This window comes from Anolis sagrei, chromosome Y (assembly GCF_037176765.1).
Source record: "Anolis sagrei isolate rAnoSag1 chromosome Y, rAnoSag1.mat, whole genome shotgun sequence".
Classification (NCBI taxonomy): Eukaryota; Metazoa; Chordata; class Lepidosauria; order Squamata; family Dactyloidae; genus Anolis; species Anolis sagrei.
Window position 1 is genome coordinate 25,878,889 of NC_090035.1, and position 26,924 is coordinate 25,905,812.

Below are 26,924 nucleotides of genomic sequence, written 5' to 3' on the forward strand. Positions count from 1 at the left end.
TCTGCTAACCAGGTGATCTTTTGGCGTTGGCACCAGCAAAGGAGATGAGAGGAAGGCCTGAAGAGACCTTTGAATGATAGTGGGAAGACCCCACTGGTGTTGAAGCTTCTTCCACTGGATATGGCATTCCAGCTTTTCCTTTTCCTCAGCCTGGAGAAATGGGATACCCACTTCCTGGAAAGGAGCCATCACTATACATCTCTTGTGCATTTGTTCCTTTTTCCCATCCAAGTCTTCCTCTACAAAGCCTTTCCTGGAAGAAAGCTGGAACCTTGCTGGGTGTGATGGTAGAAGAAGGTATTTCAATGACCTCAGCACTTGCTGTGGTAAGCTCCAAACATGCTCCACCTTCCGCCTCTGAAGGTGCCGTTCCAAGGAGGTCCTGGTGACTTCAGGGAGGAACAGGGGTTCTTGCATTGAAACATGGACCTGAACCTCCTGCTTTTTAGGTTTGAGCCATGAAGGATCGTTGCTCATGAACCCCTCAAGAGACCTCTGGACAAGGCCTGGTAAGGCCCATATATGGTGAATCCTCTTCCATATCACATGAAGTTCTAAGGCTTCTCTCCTCTCCTTTGGGAGGAAGGGTGTCTTATTCTCCAAGAACTCAACTTCGACCTGTCTATACCTGGGAAGCCGGATGGATAGCTCTGGACCCATTCCTGTGAGCCCCTCTATGTAAGTCTTGCCCAGGCCCCACAAGGAAGCTAAGTGGCAGCGTTGGACAGCCAACTCCATCCTCCCCAACTCTTTGTGGGATACCATGGGCAGAGCAGTGCTTTGAGGCTGTCTGGTGCCATGGCCAGGACGGATCAGCTTGGGAAGGGCTTGTCTTTCCAGGGAATCTCCATCTTCACAGGACGCTCCAGTGTCCATTGAGGGAACCCTGAAATGAATCTCCATGTGTCTCCTAGCCACATGTTGCTGCACCTTCTTCAATATCTCAGCATCCAGCATTGGCTCTGCCCCTCTTCTTTTCCAGATGTACTTTTCTGCACCTGTTGCTCCCATTGGCCAACTTTCAATGGGGGTTATAGCAAGGTCAGGCCCTCTGAGGGAGGTCCTCCTGCTCTGGCTATCAGATTGTTTTTGGTGAAGACCATCATCCTTTGAGGCCATCAGGCGGATGGACTGGAGCACCCTCCTGGGCAAGCCCCACTGATGCTGGGTGCTTCTGTTATGAATGTGGAGTTCCAAGCAACTCGAGACATTTTGGGAAAGGAAGGAGAGCTCCCCTTGAATGATGTTGATCTCGATCATTGTCTTCTGATTAAAGAGTGTTTGTGGAGGCTCTGGCACAAAAGCCACCATGGACTTCTGGACAAGACCTGGTAATGCCCATTCATGGTGGATCTTCTTCTTTGACACATGAGTCTCTAAAGCTTGCCTCTCCTCTTTCAGGAGAAAAGGTGTTTCTGATTCTGAGAAATCAATATGGCTCCCTCTGGTTCCTGGATGCTTAGGAGTGGGTTTGGGCTCCATCATCCCACTCAAAGTCTCTGCATAGGGAGACCCCAAGCCCCAAAAGAATGCCATGTGGTGGCACTTCACGGACATCTCAATCTTGTCCATTTCCCCTGCCTGGAGAAATGGGAAGGAGGAAGTACGGAGCTTTTGTGGCATTAAACCCAGAGGGATATTTCTGGGGAGGGGTTCCCTGGAAAGGAGGGCCATCTGCAGCCAAGAGCGCTTGACCATATCTGGAACGGATTCCAGGTGCACCTCCATGTACTTTCTGGCCAAGTGGACCTCCATCCTGTTCATTATTTTGAGTGCCAACATGGGGTGCAGATTCCTTTCTGTTCCCCAAGGGATGGAGAGCCCAGGATCCACACAATGAGCAGGACACTGGGGGAGTACCACCCCATCTTCCATCCGCTGGGCATCAAGGGGACCCACCATAATCCCAGGACAGAGACCCTTCAGCGATTCCAGGATCCTCTTGGGCAGCCCCCACTGCCACTGCAGCTTCATTCTCTGAAGATGGAAGTCCAAGTGTTTGGATTTGCTTTGTGGGAGAAAGGGAGGATCCTGCCACAGAACATTGACATAGATATACACCTTTGAGTGGCTGGTCTGTGAGCGGGGGCCTGGCCTGAATGCTGCAAGTGACCTCTCAACCAATCTGGGCAGGCGCCATTCATGCTGGAGCCTCTTCCTTTTAACATGGAGTTCCAAGGCTTCCCTCTCCTGCTTTTGGAGGAATGGGGTCTTCTCTTCTGCGAAAGAGAGGGCCTTTGCCTGCTTGGGCCTGAGGGCCTGCAAGCAGGAGGGGGCACAGGGCGCCCTTGGACCCAGATCCTCAAGGAAACAAGTACCCCGTCCCCAGAGGAACATCAGGTGGTTGTGCCGCAGGGTCAACTCCAGGCGGTCCATGTCCTCCTGGCACCCAAAGGTTAGGGAGTGGCTGCGTAGTTCGGGGCATCTCTGGCCAGGGAAGATACTTCGGGGCAGAGGATGCCTCAAAGGAGGTGAGGGGCTTTGCCAGGATGGTTGGGTCAAGGCCAGAGAGACTCCCAGTTGCACCTCCACACACTTCTTCTTAAAGTGGAGCACCATCTTCTCCGGGGTTTCACACTGCAGCATGGGGAACATGCTGCAGTGTGGAGCTGGTTCTGCTCTACCTCTCAGTTGCTTCAATCTGCGCTCCACATCTGCACTCCTTACCATCTCAGGGCAAAGCAGCCAGAGTGAGTCAAGGACTCTCTTGGGCAGGTGCCATTGCCGGAAGATGACCCTTTTCCTCAAGTTTCTCTCCAGTTGTTGTTTGGTGGCCTCACTGAGGAAAGATAGCTGAGCAGGAAGCACAGCCACGTCCATCTGCCCAGGTCTCTGCATGTGAGGGGCTTCTGGGGAAAGCTTCCCCAGGGACCTCTGGAGAAGATGGGGCAGTCCCCACAAGTGCTGCAGCGTCTTCCTTCTGATGTGCCATTCCAGCTCCACCTGTGTTTCCCGGCCAATGAACAGCAGGGTCTCTGTGGAAGGGAACCCGACCCTTGTGCTCCTGCAAGTTGAAGAAGGAGGGGCTCCCTGACACCTGACATCTGCAGACAGGAAGGAGAGGGATGTTTGGTAGAGCGTGGGCAGGCCCCACTTGAAAATCAAGTATTTATGGATGAAGTTGAGTTCAAGGTGGCCCAAGGCTCCACATTCCACGAAGGAGAGCTCTTGGGTTCGCAGCTGATGGGCTTTCATCTCACGTGGGATAAGCTTTGGAAGGCTGTGGCATTCCTTGACCTGATTGGCAGTTGCTGGGGACACCTCAAATGTCGCACCTGCCAGTTCCAGGTAGATCTGCACAGACTCTCTGGATATGTGCCTTTGCATTATTGGGGGCTGGCTGCTTTCTGGACACTGTCCTTGCATGAAACTTAGTGCCTCAGTGGAAGTTGTCCAAGTTACCTTACCTTGGAGAGATGTTGAGGCCTCCCTGCTATTGCTGGGTGCCTCTTCCATTGCAAGGGGGGCTGGCATGAAATTATGGGGAGAATCCATGACCCTCTTGGAAAGATCAAAACTTTTCCCTGCAATCTTCCTGTGAATGTGGTTGTCTAGGCACTGCACAGTCTCTACACAGATGAAAGACAGGGAGCTGCCAAGGAGTTCCTTCACGTCTGGTTCAAGGTCTAGCACCTCAGCCAAAGATGACATCCTCCCAGTTGTTTCTCCTTGGAGAGACATTGAAGCCTCTCTGTTTTCCCTGAGTGCACCTGGCACCGCAAGGGGGGCTGGCATGAAATGATTAAGAAAATCTATTACCTTCCTGGGAAGGCCAAACATCCCCTCTGTGATTTTTCTCTGAATGTGGTTGTCCAGTTGCTGCATGGTCTCTGTGCAGATGAAAGATGAGGAGCTGCTGAGGATCTTCTTCAGCACAGGGGCTGGACAGGAAATTGTCTGTGGTGGGCCTGAGAGGAAGCTCTCCAAGGACCATTGTACCGGCCTCGGCTGTCCCCACTGTTGCTGGAGTTTCTTCTGAATGACATGGGACTCCAAGAGCTGGCGTGCACGGTAGAGTAGAAATGGTGTGTCTACACCTCTGAATTCAATGATGGGACATATCCGAGGTTGAATATCTGCTTGTGGCTGAAAAGGACTGGGTGCAATCTTGGGTAGGGACTGGGGGCACTGGGTTTGTGGGTTCCATAGGACATGAAGGGACTTGCACTTCATGATCACATGGTTGGTCTTCCGCTGGAGAAGGAGGCTTCGTCCACTGCACTCCTGTGGGCGGCTGTTACGCAGTATCAGCTTGGGCAGAGGCCGCTTCCTCCCCTCTTCTGGGGCAGTGGTTTTCTGGGAGGTCACCATCAGTTTAGGAATGATCTTGTGACCAGTCTGGAGTGACTTCTGCACAACACAAATCCGAAGTCTGACTTGGAAAGGGAGGGAAGTGTGAAAGGATCCATCCTTGGTAGCTGTGGAAGCATGGCAGGGAAGATCCTGGTGAACCTGCCTTGCCCTCCCACTCTTCACTAGATCAAAATTGCCCTCCGTGAATGCAACGCTTGTCAAACCCACTTCCACAGGGCTTAACTTTCTTGGGTGTCTTCTCCCATGCAGTTCCCATTGCCTGTGACCAGCCATCTTCCAGAGGTGTCTTTCAAAAATCCTTCTGAAAGTCACATTCTGGGAGGCATTCATGTGAGGCCTTGGCACCACAGCAACCTGCCTTTCTGGCGGCCATCGGGAAGTGTGGTTCAGAGCAGGTGGCGAAAAGGCCCTCCGCAATTTGAGGACAGGAGGCAGCCCCATTTTGTGCTGGGGTCTCTTTGTGAGCTGGTGTTTTTCCAAAGTTTCCTGCACAGAGTCAGGCACAAAGGAAGTCTCTGAGGCACCAAAAAGAGCTTCATGGGACCGGTGGCTGCTTCCTGAGGACCTGGCGAAGGGGGAACGGAAATAAAGCCTTTGTACAGGAAGAAAGTCTTGGTCTTCTTCTTCTTCTTCTTCATCATCATCATCATCATCATCATCATCATCATCATCATCATCTTCCAAGGAAGACTCTTGGCTCTCCAAAGATGTCAGAGAAGAGCAAAAACTCAGGAACTCATCCTCATCTTCTTCTGGCAAAGAAGAATCCACTGTCATGCTCTTCAAAGAAGTCGTGAAGCTGCTAACCTCAGGAGACTTCAGGGCTTCCCAATTCTTTATTATCCTGAAGATGGCATAGCCGAAGATAAGCAGGGTCTCCCAAAGAACAGAACAACAAAAGACCATTTGCCACAGGGAGAGACAAGGGCAGTCACCAGGCTCCATCTTTCCACCTGTGAAATGGAATCTCTCCCAACAAAGACTGCATTATCTCCTATTGAAACAGAAGTGGGTCACCAAGGAGCCATTCTCCTGGCCTTCTGAGACCGACAATCCATCCAAACATTCCATTTCTATGGATGCAGCCTAGGATTAACACTGGTCTTGTAAAGGCTCCTAACAAACAAAATGACTTGCACATGGACAATGGTGGGGTTGTTTTTGCACAGACAAGCTTATAAAATAAAAGCTTCGGAGTGTGATAAATTATCCCCAAACAGACAAGATTAGCTCCATGCAGTGAAGAGGGAACTTTTAAAAAGTATTGCGTTTTGCAAGCAAAGTGCCATCCAGGAGGGTTTGTTCTCTAGTGTGATGTCGAGCACCCCACCCCCCAAAAGTAAGGGATAGTGACTTATAGTTCTGCAAAGGGCAGGGGCACCAGACTACACAACATGGGTTAAGTCTTGGTCACATTGCCAAGGCACTGACAACAACAAGGACCCCACGAGGCTTTTGGGAAATGGCTGGATTTTGGGACTTCTGCCCTTTGTGAGAGTTGTAGTTTCCAAAAGCGTGAATCAGTTGCAGCACAGCTGGGGTTTCATCTGCCAGCCTTCCCAATGATCATGGACTCTCTGCCTGCATGTCTTGGACTTCAGTACATACTATTTCCCTCATGAACTTTCCTCAAGGACCTTTTAAAACATTGGACTTCAGGCTTCTTCATGAAAATTAATTCTCTTATTAAATATACTTGGAATGTGGGACAAAGATGGGGGTTTTGTTGCTATGGATGCTTATGATTTGAATGTATGTATCTTGCTATGAAATACTGCCTTTCCCCTTTGCCTTTTGTCCTAGAAAATGTGACCCAGGACTGTTGAAATGCTCGAGGGAGAACCCCTGCCTCCCTCGAAACTTCTTTTTTGATTAATTCATCAGCATGGACAAAAAAAAGCCATTTATGATTTCCTTTGTCTCGCTCTCTGAGTTGGTCTGGCGAGATGAGGAAGTCTATTTGGATACGGACATTATAATTGATTCTACAAAGGGCAGCGTTGATCCCCCCCCCCCCCCCCCGAGGGCCGCTGCCCTGATCCTGTTTGTTTCCCTCACCAAAACCCATCAAGGACAGGAAAGCCTTTGTTTATGGAGATCGCACCTTGCCAGCCAAAACAAAGCCTCACATTCCAGCTGGCTGGCAATCCATAATCCCATTATTTCCCCCATTGTCTGCGGTTGGCCCACCTTCTCGCTTCTGATTCGTCCATCTTCAGAAGCGAGAGAAATGTGCTGATTGGCCCTCCAGAGGCGGAGGAACTTGCTGATTGGCCCAGAGCAAGGTGGGCCACCAAGCCTCCTCCCAGCTGTTCGAGCTGTCAACCAGCTGTTAACCCCCAGCTCCTTCAAGGTCAAGCCAGCCACTTCAAGGATACCATCAACCCATCATGCCCTTGGTCAGCCCCTCTTCCTTTCTCCTTCCATCTTCCCCAGCTTCATTGTCTTCTCTAAGCTTTCCTGTCTTCTCATGATGTGGCCAAAGTACTTCATCTTTGCCTCTAATATCCTTCCCTCCAGTGAGCAGTTGGGCTTTATTTCCTGGAAATAAAAGATATACATAGTTTTACCAAGGACAGAGGACCCGAGGAACTAGAAATGGCCTCCGTCCTTGCAGTCAACTCAGGATACCCCAGAAGACTGGCAGCAGCCCCTCGGATTTGATCCATATACACCACCGAACCAGCCGTTTGGCTTGGGCCATTCCACTCTGCGGAGACTCGCCAGCTGATGGCCCCAATTATCCAAAGTGCCTCCTTTTGACACCAGCCACGCTGTATCCCCTTTCTTTCTGCAATGCCAGAAATACAGCTTAATGGTGTAATATTAGAAACATTTACCATTTCTGCTCCCTTGGCAGCCACCTCTCCACAAAAGTCAACATTGACCAAAATACATCGCCTGAGCTCTGCAAGTGCAGCATTTTTCTGAATGAAGCAGAGAGTGTTTGAGGACCAAGACATCCGTAGGGATACCAAAGTGCTTGTTTACAAAGCTGTTGTCCGCCCAACCCTGCTTTATACCTGTGAAACCTGGACTGTTTACAAACATCACACTCAACTCCTGGCGCTGCCTCCAAAAAATCCTGCAAACCTCTTGGGAAGACAGGCAGATAAATGTCAGTATGAATGGGGGTGGACTAGATAGCCTCCGGGGTGTCCTTCAACTCTATGAAGAGGTTGCAAAGCTCATTTATACATGTGTGTGTGGTTTATTTGGGGACAATGTTGGCCTCCAAGCTTTATTTAGTTGCAGAAAAATGGTTTAAATGTTGTCGTTATTCAAGTTATTTTCTGGCTTACGGCAACCCCATCATAAGGTTTGTGGACTGAGAGTGTGGGTTTTCATAGCGGAGTTGGGATTCTAGCTCTGGACTCAAATCACTACATTATTATTCCTATTACTATTATCCCACTTGATCAGTACAGAATGGCACAGCTGGTTTGCAAAGGGATTCTCTTCCCTTCATTTCCCCAGCTTTGCCATCTCTTTTCCCAATGCACATCATCATCATGACGCCCCTTTTTGGCTCCATGGCAATCGGATGCCATGGCAACTGTGACATCACTTATGTGCTCAGGACCGGGAGGAGACTCACGCACACCTTGCACTCCCAACCTTGCAACCACTCCCTCCAATCACTCTCTGTTTTGACCCCAAAACTAATGATATGGGGTATGAGTTCTGAATGAGTTTCAGGACCAATCTGCCCACCCTTCTAATACTTTCTCCCCCTCTTCTCTTTTGGTCCTCCTTATCCCACCTTCTTTGTCCGTCCGTTTCCACCTTATTCTCCATCATCACAGGTGAGTCCTTGTCTTTCTACATTACACTTTTAAACAGAGAGAAACATCCTTCAACAGGAAAGAAACTTAAGAAATAGAGATACTGGAAGATAATTTTATCCATCCACTCATGCTACCCATTTATCCATCCTATCTACTAATGTACATCGTATTTACATACTGACTTACCTATCCAACCATGGTATCTACCCTGCCTCCATATTTCCTTTCTATCGATTCATCCTTCCTATTTATCCACATACTATCTATCCATTCAATTTCCTATCTGCCTACCCATCTATCCATCCTATCTATTCATCCATCTATTCATTCTTCCTAGCCATTCATCTAAGGTAAAGGTTTTCCCATAACATTAAGTCCAGTCGTGTCTGACTCTGGGGGGTTGGTGCTCATCTCCATTTTTAAACCAAAGAGCCGGCATTGTCCATAGACACCTCCAAGGTCATGTGACTGGCATGACTGCATGGAGTGCCGTTACCTTCCTGCCAGAGGTATACCTACTCACATTTGCATGTTTTCAAACTGCTAGGTTTGCAGAAGCTGGGGCTAACAGTGGGAGTTCACACTGCTCCCCGGATTTGAACCTGCGACCTTTCAGTTGACAAGTTCAGCAACTCAGCGGTTTAACTCACTGCGCCACTGGGGGCTCTATCTATCTATCTATCTATCTATCTATCCATCTCTATATATTTATCCATATGCTATCCATCCCCTAACTATCCATTCATGCTACCCATCCATCCTATTTATCCAATCTTTCTCATCTATATATTTATACACATACTATCCATCTTCTTACCTTCCCATCTACCATCCACCCGTGTTATCTACCCATCTTTCCATTCTCTCTCTCCACCCCCATCCTTTTTATCCCTCCCCTTATCTACCCACCTTCCCACCCATCCCTTCTGCCAGTTTATGCATATGTATGTATGTATGCATTCTGCATTTTAACTGGAAGCCTTGCCCATTTCTCCACAACACAATAAAACATTCTATTGGGGAAACAATACGCCTTCTTCCAAGGCCTGTTATCATTAGAGGGAAATGTTATTTTTTTAAAAGGTAAGCAGTAGCAGTCAAATATTCCTTTTTATTCTTTGGACACCTATACACACATGTTGAGGTACACTTTATTTACCATTGCCTTCATAGAGTGCTCTCAAGCAATTTGTATTCTTCATCATGAAATGGTTACAGAAAAAATTAGATTATGGTTTTTTATTTTCAAAATTCAAGATTTCCGTTATGAAAAATGCATCCAATGTTGGCAAGAAAATCATTAATACAACTTGGATTATGGACCATTTTTTAAATGTGCTAAACAAGGCTGCCGTTGACTAGTTTTACACACATTGTCCCCATTGGCTATCTTAATTCTAGCAGAATTACAGAGAAATTCAGATGTCCCACTGAATTGCACCATCTCCAGTCCCAGTTGGAGTAACATACAGTCCATAAGTGTATTGTTCTAGACTTGGGATTATGTGCTCCTAATCAGACCTTGGGAAAGTTACTTTTAGGACTCTTAAGACTGGCATTCCAAAAAGGAGTGTTACTAAGCCCAGAAAGGATCACAAAACAAAAGCAACATTGTATAAAGATTAATTGCACAGATGGCCAGAAGTCCCCAGCCCTTGAGTCCTTCATTCTTCCATGGAAGGATTGAAGGCACAGAAATGTATACTATCTAAGTCAGTGCTTTTGCAAAAAAAATCATGCCAAGTCTTTGTATTGGGGTTTCAATGGATGCCGTTTCCCACTTCTACTGTAATGTCTTTGCTGCGTAATTCCTAGGTTTACAGGGCAGGAAAATGCAGCTAAAACAGATCTATGCAAATTATTAGAAATGTCTCAAAACAAGAATTCAGCAATGACTCACTTAAACCCATTAACCAGATGCCCACAATCTGCCAGTTTAACAAACTCACTGTAATGATTTTGAAATACCAGTAAATGCAGGAGCTGCAGCAAATGCAGAAACAGAAGTAACAAACTGAGTATCAAAGGATTATCTTACTATTAACAACTATGTTTATGTAATAATAGTTTATCCAAACCACAGATTTCAACATTCAGGTAAAATGGAAGACCGCAGTTAGATGCAAACTGGGATCCCTGAAGTCCAAGTTACATGAATCCAATATGTGGCTTAAATTACTCCCATTGTTATATGGATGTAATTTGACCCGCAGCTCTGAATGTTTTGTAGCCCTGGACATACATTTTTGGCACAAACGTTGCATGGCCCAAGATCTACCCAAATGTTCTCCAGCCTCCCACTTTACTGTCACACGAGAGATGGGTCCATCTGATATCTTCAAAACATTTGAAAACACACAGCACACACTTCCTTACAGGTAAAAATAATGCTCAAAATAGGGAGATATTTATGTGCCTTTTTGCATGGTCTGGCTCAGGAGGCGGAACAATGAGATCTCTTACTAGCAGCTGAAACGAGGGAGATGAATGTAAACAGCTATTATTTTATCTTCCCTGCACTGGGTCCATCCAGACTTGATTTTCATGGGTTTTTCATTAAAAATATATATAGATAGATCCTTTGATCCAGTTCCAATAGTCTCTCAAGTTCTTCTAATCACAGGAGCCGTCTTTCCATCCATCCCGCCAGCGCTCATCAACGAGGGAACAGTCAAACTCGGGCTTCCCCAGTTTCCGGTTCACCTCATTGTGGATCCGGCAAAACCACTGTGTCAGATTGCGCCGGCTGGAGGCGTCTGGCTGATTCCGTCGTATCCTGTCAAAAAACAGAACAAAACAGTGCGGTTCAAGTATCATCTACTGACTCTTTACCTCCAGCCCCTGAAACTGAAAAGATCTGGTATGAGTCCCCATCTAGATTACAGTTATAGTGCAGATTGAACTGCGTAAGTTTGCCCATGCCTGGCATAGACTCAAATAAGGCAATTTACATGCATTGAACTGGATTATATGAGCTTATGATGCAGTTCCATCTTCATTATAATGGAAGTAGATGGGGCCATAGAAGGCAGGCTTAAATTGGATTGTTTATCCAGTTTGAGCCCCTATTCAGAATGAGACACAGAAAATCATGCATCCACATCGGACAACTCTGTCCCCTCTATTAATTTTTTCTGTCTTGTGAATTTTGATAAATTATAATTAAAAGAAGTGGCAATCACAACCATCCACTCATGGTTTGGTGTGTGTGTATCTAGTTTTAGTCCAGTACAATTCTTCTCCTTCTACTTCTCATTCCTGGCATCAGCAGCATTTTTCATCTCTTGATAGAGAAGTCAAGGCTACAAAGTTGTGCCATCAGAGATCTTCTCTGCCTTCGAGCAAACAATATATGTGATCAGCCAAACCTAATTGCCATTTTGCTTCCATGTAAAGACAAATGCATCTGCAGCCAGGTACTCCATTATAGCCTTGTTAAAACAGAATATTCTTAACCCCTCCCTTCTCTGAAGAAGTAGATCCAGGAATTCGAATTCTTTCTGGCCTTGGAGTTAAAATGGATTGATCAAATCTCAATCCTTCTAAGTCTCAGTGATTCGGAGAACTATGCACAAAGGATAAATCACTACAACAAAATCTTACAATTTTGGTCAGAGTAACTATGGATCATATCTAAAAGACAACACCGATAAATGCAAGGTTTCAGATCTATTTCATGTTTATCTAGTTCAATACCAAGTAGTTTCTGTATAAGCCCAAGAGAGCCAATTGAAACAAGGGCTTCTTAATTTTTTTTCCAGTTGTGACCTTTTTCAGTCTGATAATTTTTTACATGACTCCAGGTGTGTGTATCTCTCTCAGGCATTTACTTATAATAAACCAGCACATGCAAGGCTTGCTAAACAGGCAAATTTTCCTTTTATAAAGTACAGATAAATCATTTTCTACAGTCCACTGTAACAATTTGTGTAAATGGGTGGCATTCAGAAACCTTTTGTTACATTTTTCATAAGTCAACATTATGCAAAAGGAGACCCCATTTGGGGTTGGGACCTACAGTTTAAGAAGCAGTCATTTAAATGAGGAGACATGATTCTTTATCCAGGAATGAGTGAGCGAGAAGGCTTCCAGCACAAAAGGCATACAGCCAAAATTAGCTAGTAACTGTCACATTCCTCTGTGTGTAAATACAATCATGTTGTTTATATAGATATTATCACAGAAATACAGAAAACACAGATGAATGTGGCACTGTGTGGATCAATCACCCAGAATTTCAAGAAAAACAAGTTCCAACATGAATATTATTGAAAGTGTGTGGCTTTCTCAGAAGACAGGGGTACATGTGAACAAGAAATCCAATGGACTGAAAACAGCTATTTGCAAGTCATCTGTGGCAGAATCAAGCAGAACAAAGCATTTATGTAAATATCCTTCATTTATATAACATAACCAGACTTTTTTTGGAGCAGAATTGCTATTTATCTTAGTTCTGGGCACAGACAGGCAATCCCCGAGTTAGAAATATCTGACTTAGAAATGACTTCTAGTTATAAACCAGGGTGGGGTGGGAGTGGGTGAGGAGACAACAGGAAGTGAGAGAAATCTTCCCTTCAGAAAGAAAATCAACACCTGGGAGAGTTATTATCAAGGGGGAAAGGGGTCTCCACTGAAGCTTTATCGCCAATCCTCATTTTCACAACAAGCAAAATTTTCCAAAATACAATTTTATAGGGACAGAAAGTGAGGTGGAATTTTCTGAACAGTGGCTGGGATAGCAAAGGAAACACAACAGAGGTGCTAATCCTTCCCTATGCCACCCAAAGCTCTCTCTCTATATATAGCTGGAGTTACACTTCAAAAATGTACCTGATCCTACTTAAAAATTCAATTTATGAACAAACCTACAGAAACTATCTTGTTTATAATGACCTTCACGCACACACAGATAAATAACCCTCACCTTTTCCTAAAATCTGCTCCGCATTCATCACAAGGGAAAACCTTGGAGAATAAGGTGATGAACTGCATCATTTCCTGCTGCTCGGTTTTGTTTGGCCGGTTGGGGTAGTAAGCCGCCATCGTATGGAGGAAGGACCAGGAATTCCTCCCCAACTCCTCCCGATCTAGAGGACAATCCGAGGGAATCTCTTGCAATTCGGTTCCGGCCTCCTGTTTGGAAGATGATCATAGTTTTTTCCAAGTTGGTGGCAGTTTTAAACCCATTTCAACCATGGTCTTGTTTAATATGTCTTTTAAAAAACATTCAGTTTTATATGTAAAAGTGTTTGTAACTGCAAGGCCCACCTCAGCTCCAAAGAGAAATGCTGAGATGTAAATATTTTAACACATAACAATAACAAAGAATAGATTTCCCTTCTCTAGAATTAGGCAGAATGAGGCAGCTCCCTCCGGCAGAAACTTTTGACTAATTACTAAATGACAAATGCATTATTGCTGGATTTTTATTACCTGGGAGAAAGGCTTTTGAGATTTCGTGTTTCAAATATGGGCAGTTCACCCTTTTCTGATTTTAGTTAATCTACGCATGTTAGGGAATAGTTTAAGGAGATATAATGAGAGAAACTCCTGGACCCCAGTGACCAGATTCAGGATCATGGGAGGTTCAGTCCATATCTATAGTTACCTATTTATCTATATGTCATTGTAAAAAAGGCTCCTGGATCCTTTTGGCCAAGCTGGAGATTCTGGGAGGTGCAATCTATAGCTACCTATTTATCGATATTTCCTTTAAGTCGCCTTGTGGAGAGAAAAAGTGGGGTACAAATAAACATAATAATAATAATATGGTTCCACTGCCTAAGCTGGGGGTTCTGGGAAGTGAAATCCTATCTATCACTCTATTTATCTATCTCTTCTTATAAAGAAGGCCCTTGGATCCCAGTGACCAGGCTTGGGATTCTGGGAACTACAGTTCTCTCTCTCTCTATTTAGCTGTTTATCTCTATATCTCTCTCTTCCTATTTCTTTATTTATATATCTCAATTAATCTTTATCTCAATCTCTTTATCTCTCTTTCTGTTTATCTCTATCTATCTCATCTGTTTATCTATCTCTTTTTATAAAGAAGGCCTTTGGCTCCCAGTAGCCAGGTCTGGGATTCTGGAAAGTGCAGTTGTATCTCTCTCTCTCTATATATATATATAGCTATTTATCTATCTATTTATGTCTATATCTTTTTATTTTATCTCTCTATCTCTCTTTATCTATCTATTTGTCTATCTCCTCTATCCATTTATATCCCTGGCCCTTGTGCGCTCCAGATGGAGGTCAGCTGTGACCAGCAGTGCTGTAGAATTTGAAGAGGCACAAATGGAGGGCAAAAGAGAGAAACGTACCAAGAGGAAGGAGCGTCAAGCCAACCCCGACCGAGACCGCCTTCCACCTGGAAACCAATGCCCTCACTGAGGGAGAAGATGCAGACCAAGAATAGGGCTCTACTGTCACCTATGTACCCATCACCAGTACACCCATCTTGGAAGACAATCTTATTCGGACAACGAGGGATCGTCTAAGTAAGTACTTCTATTTATCTTTTTATGTCTCTATGAACGGATTGGGACCTGCCTACCTGCGTGACCGCATTAGTGTATACGAATCCACACAATCTCTTCGATCATCTGGAGAGGCCCTTCTCACGCTCCCACCTGCATCGCAAGCACGGTTGGTGGGGATGAGAGAGAGGGCCTTCTCGGTGGTAGCCCCTCGACTCTGGAACTCACTCCCTAAGGATATCAGGCATGCCCCATCTCTGGCAGTCTTCAGGAGGGTTGAAAATGTGGTTGTTCCAGTGTGCCTTCCCAGAATAATGAACCCTTAGCATTATGTCCTCCAAAAGTACTTTATATCAATTTAGGTCTGCTTGTATGTCTCCTTCAACGCCCCACCTTCTTTGTTTTGTTCATGCCTAGCATTATTTTTTAAACTTCAATTACATTTGGCCCAGCCATAGATTTTAAATGTGCACTGTACCTTGTTTAATATTTATGCTATTTGTGTATGAGATTTATTTTAATTGCTTTGTATTGTGTCTGTTATTGCTTGTATTGCCTGTATTGATGTATTGTCGGCTCAGCCTCATGGTCCAACGGGCAGCAGCCAGGATGTTAACCGGGACTCATTACAGAGAGAGGTCAACCCTCCTGTTTAAGGAGCTCCACTGGCTGCCATTTATTTTCCGAGCCCAATTTAAGGTGCAGGTGCTTACCTACAAAGCCCTAAACGGTTTGGGACCAGCCTACCTGCGTGACCGTATTGTGTCTACAAACCCACATGCTCACTCCGATCATCTGGAGAGGCCCTACTCGTGATCTTGCCCGCATCGCAAGCGCGCTTGGTGGGGACGCAAGACAGGGCGTTTTCTGTGGTGCCCCCCCCCCCCCCGACTCTGGAACGCCCTCCCGAAAGATCTCAGACAGGCCCCTGGCTGTTCCGATGTGCCTTTTCAGATTAGGAACCTCCAGCACCAAATCCTAGAAGCACCTTAGTAGAACCAAGATCACTGCACACTGCACTTATATTATAATCCTACATTCCTCCTGCCACATCAGCACTTTTAATCCTGTACCCCTACTCTGGCCGGCCCAGTTTTAATATTGTCTTGTTGTATTGTTACTGTGATTGTTTTCTTGCTTAACTGTTTTTAATTTGCTTTAGGTATTGTATTGTTGTATTGTGTTTTGGGGCTTCGGCCTGTGTAAGCCACATCGAATCCCTTGGGAGATGCTAGCGGGGTACAAATAAAGTTATAATAATAATAATGTAAGCCGCACCGAGTCCCTTGGTGAGATGGTACAAATAAAGTTTTTATTATTATTATTATTAGTCTCTATTTAGCTCTCTTTTTCTCTATTTATTTCTCTCTCTCTATCTACATGTCATTGTAAAGCAGGCTTTCCCTCTATCCCAGGACAGGGCCAATTCGGGCCCTCGTTGTGTTTTGGACTCCAATTCCCACCATTCCTAACAGTCTTAGGCCCCTTCCTTTTTCTCCTCAGCCGCTTAAGCTGAGGGGGGAAAGGAAAGGGCCCGAGGCAGTTGGAAATGGTGGGAGTTGGAGTCCAAAACACCACGAGGGCCCAAGTTGGCCTGGTCCTGCTCAGTGCATTCCCGGGCCCGCACGGTGATGGCAGGCTCCAGGCCGCGGACTAGGCCTCACCGCGGCGCCTTGCCTCTTCTGCTCGCGCATCCAGCTGCGGAAGTCTGTGCAGGCGCGGCAGGCCGGCTTCTTCCGCCTCGGGCCTTCCTCCTGGGCCTGCCTCCGGGCCGGGCGGTCCTCCTCCTCCTCGGCCGGGAAGCGGAACGGGAAAGGAGGGCGGCTCGGCTCGGGATCGGTCGCCGCCATATTGAAAGGGTGGTGGGGTAGGGAGGGAAGGTTACGCGCAAAGCATACCGGGCCGGGGTGGGCGGGGAAAAACCATCGCCCTGGCAACACTGCAGAGCGAGGGCCAATAGGGGGCGGGAAGCCGTCGCCATGGCAACGCCTGAGTGGGGCAGGGCCTTCAGGTTGCTCTGCAATCAGCAACACTCTCAACCTTTTTCAAAACCTGAGTCATAAGGTCTGCTGCTGTTCATGTTTTTAATCTTTTAACATATGCATGTGAGTAACTTTATGTGTTTTTAAAATCTATGTATGTATTAACAAATAAAATTATTATTAGGTTCTTGTAGGTTTTTTCGGGCTATAGAGCCATGTTCTAGAAGCATTTCTCCTGACTAATCCATATATATAAATTAGTAATCAATACATGCAGCAATAATCAAATGAATATTATTATAAAATAAATAATAAATACATATAATTTAGTAATAAATGCATACAATAATCAAATCAATATTACTAATAAATGCATATAAATTAGTAATAAATATATACAACAATAATCAAATCAACATTACTAATCAATACATATGAATTAGTAATAAGTTGATACAACAATAATCAAATGAATATTATTATAAAATAAATTATTGATAAATACATATAAATTAGTAAATACATGCAACAATAACCAAATCAATATTATAAAATAAATTACTAATCAATACATATACATTAGTAATAAATACATTCAGCAATAATCAAATCAATATTATAAAATAAATTACTAATAAATACATATAAATTAGTAATAAATGCATACAACAATATTCAAATCAATATTATTATAAAATAAATAACCAATAAATACATATAAATTAGTAATAAATGCATACAATAGTCAAATCATATTATTATAAAATAAATTACTAATAAATACATATAAATTAGTAATAAATGCATACAGCAATAATCAAATCAATATTATAATAAAATAGATTAATAATACATATAAATTAGTAATAAATGCATACAACAATAATAAATATTATTATAAAATAAATTACTAATAAACACATAAATTACTAATAAACGCATACAAGAATAATAGAATTATTAAAAAAGCTGAGTTGTACTAGGCCTGGCAAGGCCTCAGACTGCTGCTGCTGCTTGCCACAGGAAACCTGAAATCTTCCCATCCAGCTCTGCTGTTTTCCAGTCTACTTGTGAGTAGCAGAAGCCCCAGGCCCATTCCATCTGGGTGTGACTCAGCAACCTCCAAGGAGGGAGTGACTATAAAAGCTGAGTTGTACTAGGCCAGGCAAGGCCTCAGACTGCTGCTGCTGCTTGCCACAGGAAACCTGAAATCTTCCCATCCAGCTCTGCTGTTTTCCAGTCTACTTGTGAGTAGCAGAAGCCCCAGGCCCATTCCATCTGGGTGTGACTCAGCAACCTCCAAGGAGAGAGTGACTGTAAAAGCTGAGTTGCACTAGGCCTGGCAAGGCCTCAGACTGCTGCTGCTGCTTGCCACAGGAAACCTGAAATCTTCCCATCCAGCTCTGCTGTTTTCCAGTCTACTTGTGAGTAGCAGAAGCCCCAGGCCCATTCCATCTGGGTGTGACTCAGCAACCTCCAAGGAGGGAGTGACTATAAAAGCTGAGTTGTACTAGGCCAGGCAAGGCCTCAGACTGCTGCTGCTGCTTGCCACAGGAAACCTGAAATCTTCCCATCCAGCTCTGCTGTTTTCCAGTCTACTTGTGAGTAGCAGAAGCCCCAGGCCCATTTCAACTGGGTGTGACTCAGCAACCTCCAAGGAGGGAGAGACTATAAGAGCTGAGTTCAAGGAAGATGGCGGCGGCCATGCAGCTCACGGACAAGGAGCTTCTCTTAGAGGGCCTAGAGCTACAGTGCCTGGGCTTCTTACTGGGTCCGGTGATGGAGGGCACGTGGCCAGAGGAACAGGCTTCCAGGTCTTGCAGTGACGGTTGCCTTTTGTGCCCGGGGCCGGGAGGTGGGCAGGCCGAGCTCTCCCTTCTTCCTGATGGCGATGGTGGCGGCAAATGTGGAGTCTTGCTGGGTCCCGGCTCAGGTGGGCTGAATGCCGAGGCAGGGCCTTCAGGTTTCGGTGGTGGCGGCAGCAAGAAGGACCATGTGTCAGTTGCACGCTGGGAGCTGAGGCCTAGGGTCCCTTTCCTTAGCCATCCTAGCCATCCTTGTACTGTTGAAATATCCAGGTTGGTCGACAGGAAAGTGCCTTCTGTTGCAGCATGCCCCCCTTGGACTATGCAGGAAGATCCGTATGGCAACTCCAAAGCTTACACCAAGGCAGAAAGGGACCTGGTGAGCCTTCTGCTCGCAGAGTACGACTGCCTTGCTAATGGTTTGAATCACTTTGGAGAACTTTTAAACTGCCTCTTTTCCCCGCCGTACGTGTCATCAGTCTTCTCGACCAGTCTGGACACCGGAGATACTGTAGATCCAGCTTGTCGGGGAAATGGGGAGTGGACCCATGACCAGACCAGTGACCAGACTCGTGGTCTTGTTGGAGAGCCCCCCCCTTCCCAAGAACAAATTGTTCTCCTGTGTGACCAGACCCCAGGAGTGTTTGTTTGGAGACTCCTGCCCTTTTGATCAGAGCTCGGATGGTTTCTGTCCGTGGTCCGGCCGAAGGGACAGGGTGGAAGCGGTGGAGTCCTTGAATGTTACTGAATTTTTGAACTGGGGTCCGGAGTGGTCTGAGCGACCCCAGAGCTTGGACATCCGCCGTCGGCGCCACTGCCTTTCTTTGTCAGCGAGGCAGGCCCTGGATTGCGCTCCAAAGATGGCGCCTAGCCCTGCAGACAACGAGAAGGGATTGCCCCCCCCTCCACCAAATCTCTACAAGCGAGCACGTAGGCGTGGACACCGCCCAAGAGGAACAAAGCAACAATCCTCTTCTGCTCTATGCTCTGCCCCTAGTACAGTTATCCCCGAGGGACCCACTCCAAGTACTGAATACTGGATGCACTTCTAACAGTTGGAAGTACTTCCAGTACTCAGCCTAGGAAAGAAATATCGATAGGCCAACAGGGTAAAGTTGGTAGGCAACAGCCTCGGAAGCACAGAGTTTCCTCAGTCTTTATGTCTAGGACTTTCTGGGGGGCTGGATATAGGAAACGGGCAGGTTCAACAGCACCAGCTGCCACTCAGAATCTCAATCCAACTATTAAAAGTACCGAGAACCTGCCCAAGATGGGGGAGAACACATTCCCTTTACCTCTCAGGATTATAAGTTCCCCTGATCCCCCCTCTAGAATCCTGGCTTTTGCCGCTATTAGATCCCCATTAGATTCTAATCGACAACCGGGAGACCTGGTCTTTACGCCTTCCCCAGCCTGTTCAGGAAATCCCACTCAAGAACTTCCTTTGTTCGACCGTATTCTGTCCCTTTTTCAGTTAGCCGGACGAACACCGGACACTTAGCAGGCTGTAATTTGGAATGTAAATCTAGGTGGGGGATTCCGGTTATCATTAGTAAAGGGTCAAATGGCAGCAGTCCTAGGTCAAGCGCCAAAGCGAGGTTGAGTCGTTTGGAAATTCACTCCCTTGCCAACTTGCGTTCCATCCCCAAGCATACGACCGAGAAGGTGCTATCTTTGTCCTCCCCCCGTCCATGCTACTAATCAATGCTAGGTCTGTTGTTAACAAAACTGCTACCCTTTATGACTTCATTCTTGACCAAGCAGTGGACCTGGTTTGCATTACAGAGACCTGGATTCGTGAGGGAGATAACATCCCCTCACATTAACTGACACCTCCAGGTTTCCAGATATTTCAACAACCTCGGAGTGCGGGATGGGGTGGAGGGGTTGCATTACTCCTCCGTGATTATTTTACCATCAAAATTGTTCCAACTCCGAAGATAGCCGGCATCAAATGTCTCGGTGCGGTCTTGGCCAGTAGGGAATCCTTAGCCATTCTTGTAGTTTACCGTGCACCGGGGTTGCCGGGAGAGAGTCTGCTTAAGCTATTAGATCTTGTTGCGGACTGGGCCCTGAGATTCCCCAGACTTATTGTCCTGGGTGACTTCAATGTACATGCCGAGGCACCATCATCCTCATCAGTAACTAAGGACCTAGTACTAATCTTGGAAACTTATCGGCCTGGTCATACTTTAGACCTGATTTTCTATATTGGAGTACAGACATCTTTATCGGCGGTAATTGATGTCCCCTGGTCTGACCACGCTGCCATGAAGGTCTGGATTGAGACTCCATCTCCTCCTTCCCAAGCTGTCAAACCAATTCTCGCCCGCTCCAGAGGACTCATGGAACCTGCCAGGTTCTTGTATGCCCTTAAGGGCCTTGGAACTGTGTGTGTCACTCTCAATGAGCAAGTCAACAACTGGAACACCAGTCTGTTGGCTGCCTTGGATGAGATTGCTCCCATGCGCCACTTCCGCCCTCGCCGGAATCGCTCCCCTTGGGACACTAACAAGCTACGGATGATGAAGCAAGCACAAAAGCAGCTGGAACATCGGTGGAGACGGAAACCTGACGAAGTGTCAGTGTCTACTTTTAAGGCTTTTCGCAAGTCCTATGAGTCAGCCGTCAAGGATGCTAAAAAATCTTATAATTCTTCCTTAATAACCTCTGCTAGATCGAGCCCAGCACAGATATTCAAAATTGTTCGTGCCTTGATTAGTCCGGCTCCTTCAGTCCAGAACCCAACAATTATGCCTATTACAGCTTTGGCATTCCAGGAATTTTTCACTAACAAAATTACCATGCTTCGGCAGGAACTCCCTCCCACAGTCAACACTTTGAGTGAGCTGGAGACCTTATGGCTGCTTAGCGGGCCTATCTTCGATCAATTTACACCACTTCACATGGAGGATGTCGCCAGAATTCTGGCTACTGCAAAAGCAACCACCTGTTCTCTTGATCCATGCCCCTCTTGGCTGATCAAGAGTTGCTTGGAAGGTCTACTCAATCCATTGTGCAGTATAATCAATGGCTCTCTTGAACAGGGTTTTTTTCCGGACAACTTAAAAGAGGCAAGGGTTCGTCCCTTGTTAAAGAAACCTAGCTTGGATCCTATGACCCTTGCTAATTACCATCCTGTTTCTAATCTGCCATTCTTAGGCAAGGTGATAGAGCGGGCTGTACTGGGACAATTGCAGCAATTCCTGGATGACACAGCTGGCCTGGACCCTTTCCAGTCAGGTTTTCACCCGGGTCATGGGACAGAGACAGTCCTGGTTGCCATTACGGATGAATTCCGTCACCAGTCTGACAACGATGGATCCACGCTACTGGTACTTCTCGACCTTACCGCAGCGTTTGACACCGTCGACTATGATCTAATGATTCACCGTCTTGCCATGTCTGGAGTTCATGGTCAGGCCCTCAATTGGTTCAACTCATTTCTCCGGAACCGGAGTCAACGCGTGGAGTACATGGATCAAGTCTCCGATAGATCCCCCCTCCTATGTGGGGTCCCCTAAGGTGCAATTCTCTTCTCTTCAACATCTACGTTAGACCCCTTGCTAGTTTGGCTCGGAGTTTCGGCCTGGACTGCTACCAATATGCAGACGATACCCAACTCCTTCTGTGCCTGGAGCAACATCAATACCAGACAATTTCACCCTATGTCTGGAAGCTCTGTCAAACGGGCTACGTGCTAACAGACTGGAGGTGAACCCAGAGAAGACTGAGATTCTCTGGCATGGCCCGGCACGTCTGACTCCTCCATTACCCACCTTCGACGGTGCCGCCCTATCTCCATCGACCACTGTTAAGAGCTTAGGTGTCATCCTGGATTCACAGCTGACAATGGAAGCTCAGGTCGCTGCTGCCAAAAACAGGCCTTTTTCTATCTATGACAAGTGAGGCAACTGGCACCCTACCTATCTGACGAGGCTCTGGCAACTGTCATCCATGCCACGGTCACATCTAGGCTGGACTATTGCAATGCCCTGTATGTGGGCCTTCCAATGTCTACGACTCGAAAGCTTCATATTGTTCAGAATGCGGCAGCCAGGCTACTCACAAGAACGCCCATGAAATGCCATATAACACTAGTGCTGCAACATTTACATTGGCTTCCAACTGAGTATTGTGGCCTGTATAAGATGCTAGTTCTGACCTTTAAAACTCTTTATGGACAGGGTCCATCGTACCCTAGGGACCACCTCTCCTTCTCCCATCATCGGAGGTCACAACGACCAGCCCAATGTGACTTACTCCATATACCGGGTCCTAGAGAAGTGCACTTGGAAAGGACCAGACGCAGGGCTTTTTCTATTTCTGCTCCTGCCTTGTGGAATTCCTTGCCGCCCTACATGAGAGCCATGCGTGACTTAGGGCCTTTTACTCTCGCATTTAAGACCTGGCTTTTTACTAGAGCATTCGATCTCTGTTAATTTTTAACTTTTGTATGTATGTATTTTATCTTTTGTAATTTAGCTGTAAATCGCCTAGAGCATTCTCGTATGGAGGGCAATTAATAAGTTATTAAATGATGATGATGATGATGATGATTATTATTATTATTTCTATACCGCTTTTAATCTTTATCCTGTGCATTTCAATATATGCATTTAATAGCTTAATTTATGGATTTTAATTAACTTGAGCCTAGAGAAAAGGAAATTAACACATAAAATTATTTTATATTAGATAATGATAATAACACACGAATAATACATATGCCTATGTAAGTCGTCCTAAGTCCCTCTTTTGGGTTAGAGAAGAGACTGGATAAAAATATCAGAAATAAATAAATAAATAAATAAAGTAATTATACAAATAGTACTATTATTATTCTATGTATATATATCATGCTTTTCCTCTCTTAAGAGAATCTTAAAACATATAAATATTAAAATAGAACTAAATCAAGAGCAATTAAAATACATATCAATAAAACTAAGAAAACTTTTTTTAATATTAAATTTGTTATATATTAGTTGTATCAATTATGGGTTTCTGTGAGTTTTCCAGGCTTTCTGACCATATTCCAGCAGCATTCCCTCCTGACATTTTGCCCACATCTATGGGAGGCATCCTCAGAGGTTGTGAGGTCTGTTGGAAACTTGGCAAGTGGGGTTTATATATCTGTGGAATGTCCAGGGTGGGAGAAAGAACTCTTGTCTGATGGGAACAGCAATAAGAAAGCCCACTATATGGTTCAGATATGTGGGTGACACCACCATTTGGAGCCATGGAGAAGAAGAACTCAGCAAGTTCCTGGATCACCTCAACAGCATCCACCTCTAACATCCAATTCACCATGGAAAAAGAAAATGAAGGGAAAGTGCAATGTTTAGATGTCATAGTCATCCCCAAATCTAATCAACAATTAGGCCACACAGTTTACAGAAAACCTACACACACTGATAGATACCTATATAAAAACTCCAACCATCACCCAAGACAAAAAAGAAGCACAACCAAAGCCCCAGCAGGCCATGCAAAAAGCACCTGCGGACCTCACCTCCTCCAAGGGGAGCTGAACCACCTAAACTGGGCTCTATAGACCAATGGAGACTCCACCACAGACATCAGAAGAGCTGCAAGACCAAGAACAAACCACGAGAGTAAAGACAAAGATCCACCCAGAGGAAAGGTGTTCTCGCCATACATCAAAGGAACCACTGACTGCATAGGGAAGCTGATGAGGAAACACAGCATACAAACAATCTACAGGCCCACAAGAACAGAGGGATCCTCTCACCTCTGCAAGAGTCTACCGTATCCCATGCAGCTGTGGACAAGTCTACATAGGGACCATCAAAAGCAGCAGCATTGCCCAGACACAAATCAAGGAACATGAAAGGCACTGCAGACTGAGTCAACCCATAGCAGAGCACCTGGACACAGCATATTATTTGAGAAAACAGAAATGCTGGACCGCTATAAAAACCGCCATGTCAAATTATACAGAGAAGGCATTGAAATCCACAAGCATTGGACAAATCAACAGAAAAGTGCATAAAAATTAACAAAATATAGCTAATAGTATTAAAAAAATCTAAAATTAAGAACAACACTCAAAAAGCAGGGGAATTTATCAGGGAACAATCAGGGCCAGCTAACACTTCCCAATAGAGGACTCCCCAAGGCAGGAAGCAGCCAGACTTTGAAGCTGCAAGGTCACTCGATGCTAATCTCAGATTATTCAGGGAGGCCCTGCTCTTACTCCCGTCAACAGCACAGATGTGCCTGGCGGGGATGAGAGACAGGGCCTTCTCGGCTGTGGCCCCCCATCTATGGAACACACTCCCAAATGAGGTAAGATCCACTCCCTCCCACCTGACTTTTATAAAAAAATTAAAATAATGGTTTTGGGACCAGGCCTTTGGACAGTAGAAGTAAATGTATGCAGTTTTTCTGGAAGACAATGACTGGAATAGCGATTTGACAAACGAGACTGTTTTATTGTTTTAATGATTGTTTTATTGCTTATGGATGTATGGTTTTAATTTGATTTATGTTTAATTGTAGTGTATAATTGTAATTGTTTGTACTGGCATTGAATTTTGCCATTACTTATGTGTAAACCGCTTTGAGTCCCCCTCGGGGTGAGAAAAGCGGTATAGAAATACTGTAAATAAATAAATAAACAAGATGGCCAATTGCAACATTCACACTTGCCTCAAGCAGTCAAGAGTTTTACTCCCACAGTGGACATCATTCTACAGATATATAAATCTCTCTTATCAAGTTTCCAACAGACCCCTCAACTTCTAAGGATGCCTGCCCATTGATGTGGGTGAAAGGTCAGAAGAGAATGCTTCTGGAACATAGCCCTACAACTTGGAAAACTCACAGCAACCCAGTGATTCCTGTCATGATATGCATAATAAATAATAGGATTAGATCCACTGAAATAACTAATACAATGTTTTGTTGAAGAACATTGTATTAGTTATTTCAGTGGATCTAATCCTATTATTTATTATGTATATTATATCTTATTATTTATGATATACTATTATATATTCTATCCTATTACTATTATTTATTATATTATATCCTACAATTTATTATATAATATATTATCCTATATTATATCCTATTATTTATTAACCCTTCCTAACACAATTAACCCTTCTTCAGGTTGTTCCATCAAAACCTCTCCATTGCCTGGCCCTCCTTCCCCTCTCCCTCCCACTGTTTAAAACATTTGAGGACCCCTGAGATGAGGACAAGGTGCTGGCACTGTTACCTTCCTCTTCCTCTTGTGCTGCTTCCTCTTCTTCGGCTTCTGTTGGGGCCCTCTCTGGATCAGCTCTGCGATGGTCGAGGTGGAGGGGAAGGGGCACAGGGCCGCATCTTCAGTGAGGGGCAGCGGTGTCCTGAGTCTTTTTCCTATATTTGTTCCATATTTCTGTTCTATCTTTAAAGTTGCAGAGGCCCCTTTAAAAGCCCAAGGCTTCATGGCTGGTCCCTTTGTCGCCACCTAGTAAGAATATTTAAAAATGTACCCTTTGGTTTGCAAGCTACAGATCATGGGGTGGATATGACCCACCCAATCTCATTGTAGAGCATGTTACTTAATGATTGGATGAAGGTTTAGAGCAGGCATGGGCAAACTTCGGCCCTCCAGGAGTTTTGGACTTCAACTCTCACAATTCCTCACAGCCTACCAGTTGTTAGGAATGGTGGGAGTTGGGAGTCCAAAACACCCAGAGCGCTGAAGCAGAGCACTTGATGAACCAACCTGGTCACAACATATTATTTGAGAATACAGAAATGCTGCAACGTTAGTCTCTGAGCCTTGGACCTTGTGCTTTAGAGACCCATGGACACGGATGAAACTTGGGACTTTTTCATGACTTCAGCATTGGATTGTGGACACTGTTTCATCATATGAAAGTTCAACAACTGGATGGACCTGCAACTGTTTTCTGACTCCTCTGTTGATTGTTTCCATTGAAGTTTGTTGTTACTGAGAACTAATTAGCTGACCTGGGACTGAAATACTACACCTTTGGTGATTTCAGGGCGAGGTGCCTGATGCCCCTTCCTCCCCTCTGTTTTTATGCTTGTATATATTTATATTTTAATTTATATGCTAATGCTTTTATGTTAAGCTGCTTTGAGTACTGTGAAGTCTCGGCCTGTTTATTTCCCTGTTTGCCTGTTGGACTGTTCCATTTTGCCAAGTTTAGGGGAGAAGCTTAGGTTCCCCCTAGAGGCCGGGCTCGGTTGGTGCAGCCCATTCTGACTCAGAGCCAGAATGGGCTGGTGATAGAACTTCTTTTGGCATTTCTTTTTTGGTCATAGCTTGAAGATAGTTAGCCAGATAGTGTCTGGTCTGGCCTAGCAATTTGAACAGGCCATCTTTATCACATATTTGCCATAGAATAGTTATATTTGCCTTATAGATAGAGAGTTCACAGATAACACATGTTTCATAGAATAGTTATATCTGCCAAAGTTTATAGATTATAGATTAGAATATATTTGCCTTAGAGTTTATAGTATATGTAATAAAGAATAGATATAGCTATACATGCATTAGTGTTTATAGAT

At 45.1% G+C, this 26,924-nt stretch overlaps 1 protein-coding gene across 1 annotated transcript; it reads right to left on the bottom strand.

Moving 5' to 3' along the window:
* Positions 1-9,193: 9,193 nt before the first annotated feature.
* LOC137095435 (FAD-linked sulfhydryl oxidase ALR-like) lies at positions 9,194-16,475 on the bottom strand. Its single transcript, XM_067462106.1, has 3 exons — positions 16,243-16,475; positions 13,027-13,235; positions 9,194-10,878 (listed from the first exon to the last, which is right to left on the bottom strand). Exons 1-3 carry the CDS (start codon positions 16,426-16,428, stop codon positions 10,716-10,718), a joined length of 558 nt encoding a protein of 185 aa, XP_067318207.1. The 5' UTR covers positions 16,429-16,475; the 3' UTR covers positions 9,194-10,715.
* Positions 16,476-26,924: the final 10,449 nt, after the last annotated feature.

Excerpts from the sequence above, each read along its gene's own strand:
- LOC137095435 (XM_067462106.1), bottom strand. The coding sequence starts at position 16,428 with ATGGCGGCGACCGATCCCGAGCCGAGCCGCCCTCCTTTCCCGTTCCGC. Across the intron at positions 13,236-16,242 it reads AGAAGAGGCAAGGCGCCGCG|GAGGCCGGAACCGAATTGCA; the intron begins GTGAGGCCTAGT and ends TCTTCCAAACAG. Across the intron at positions 10,879-13,026 it reads GGAGCAGATTTTAGGAAAAG|GATACGACGGAATCAGCCAG; the intron begins GTGAGGGTTATT and ends GTTTTTTGACAG.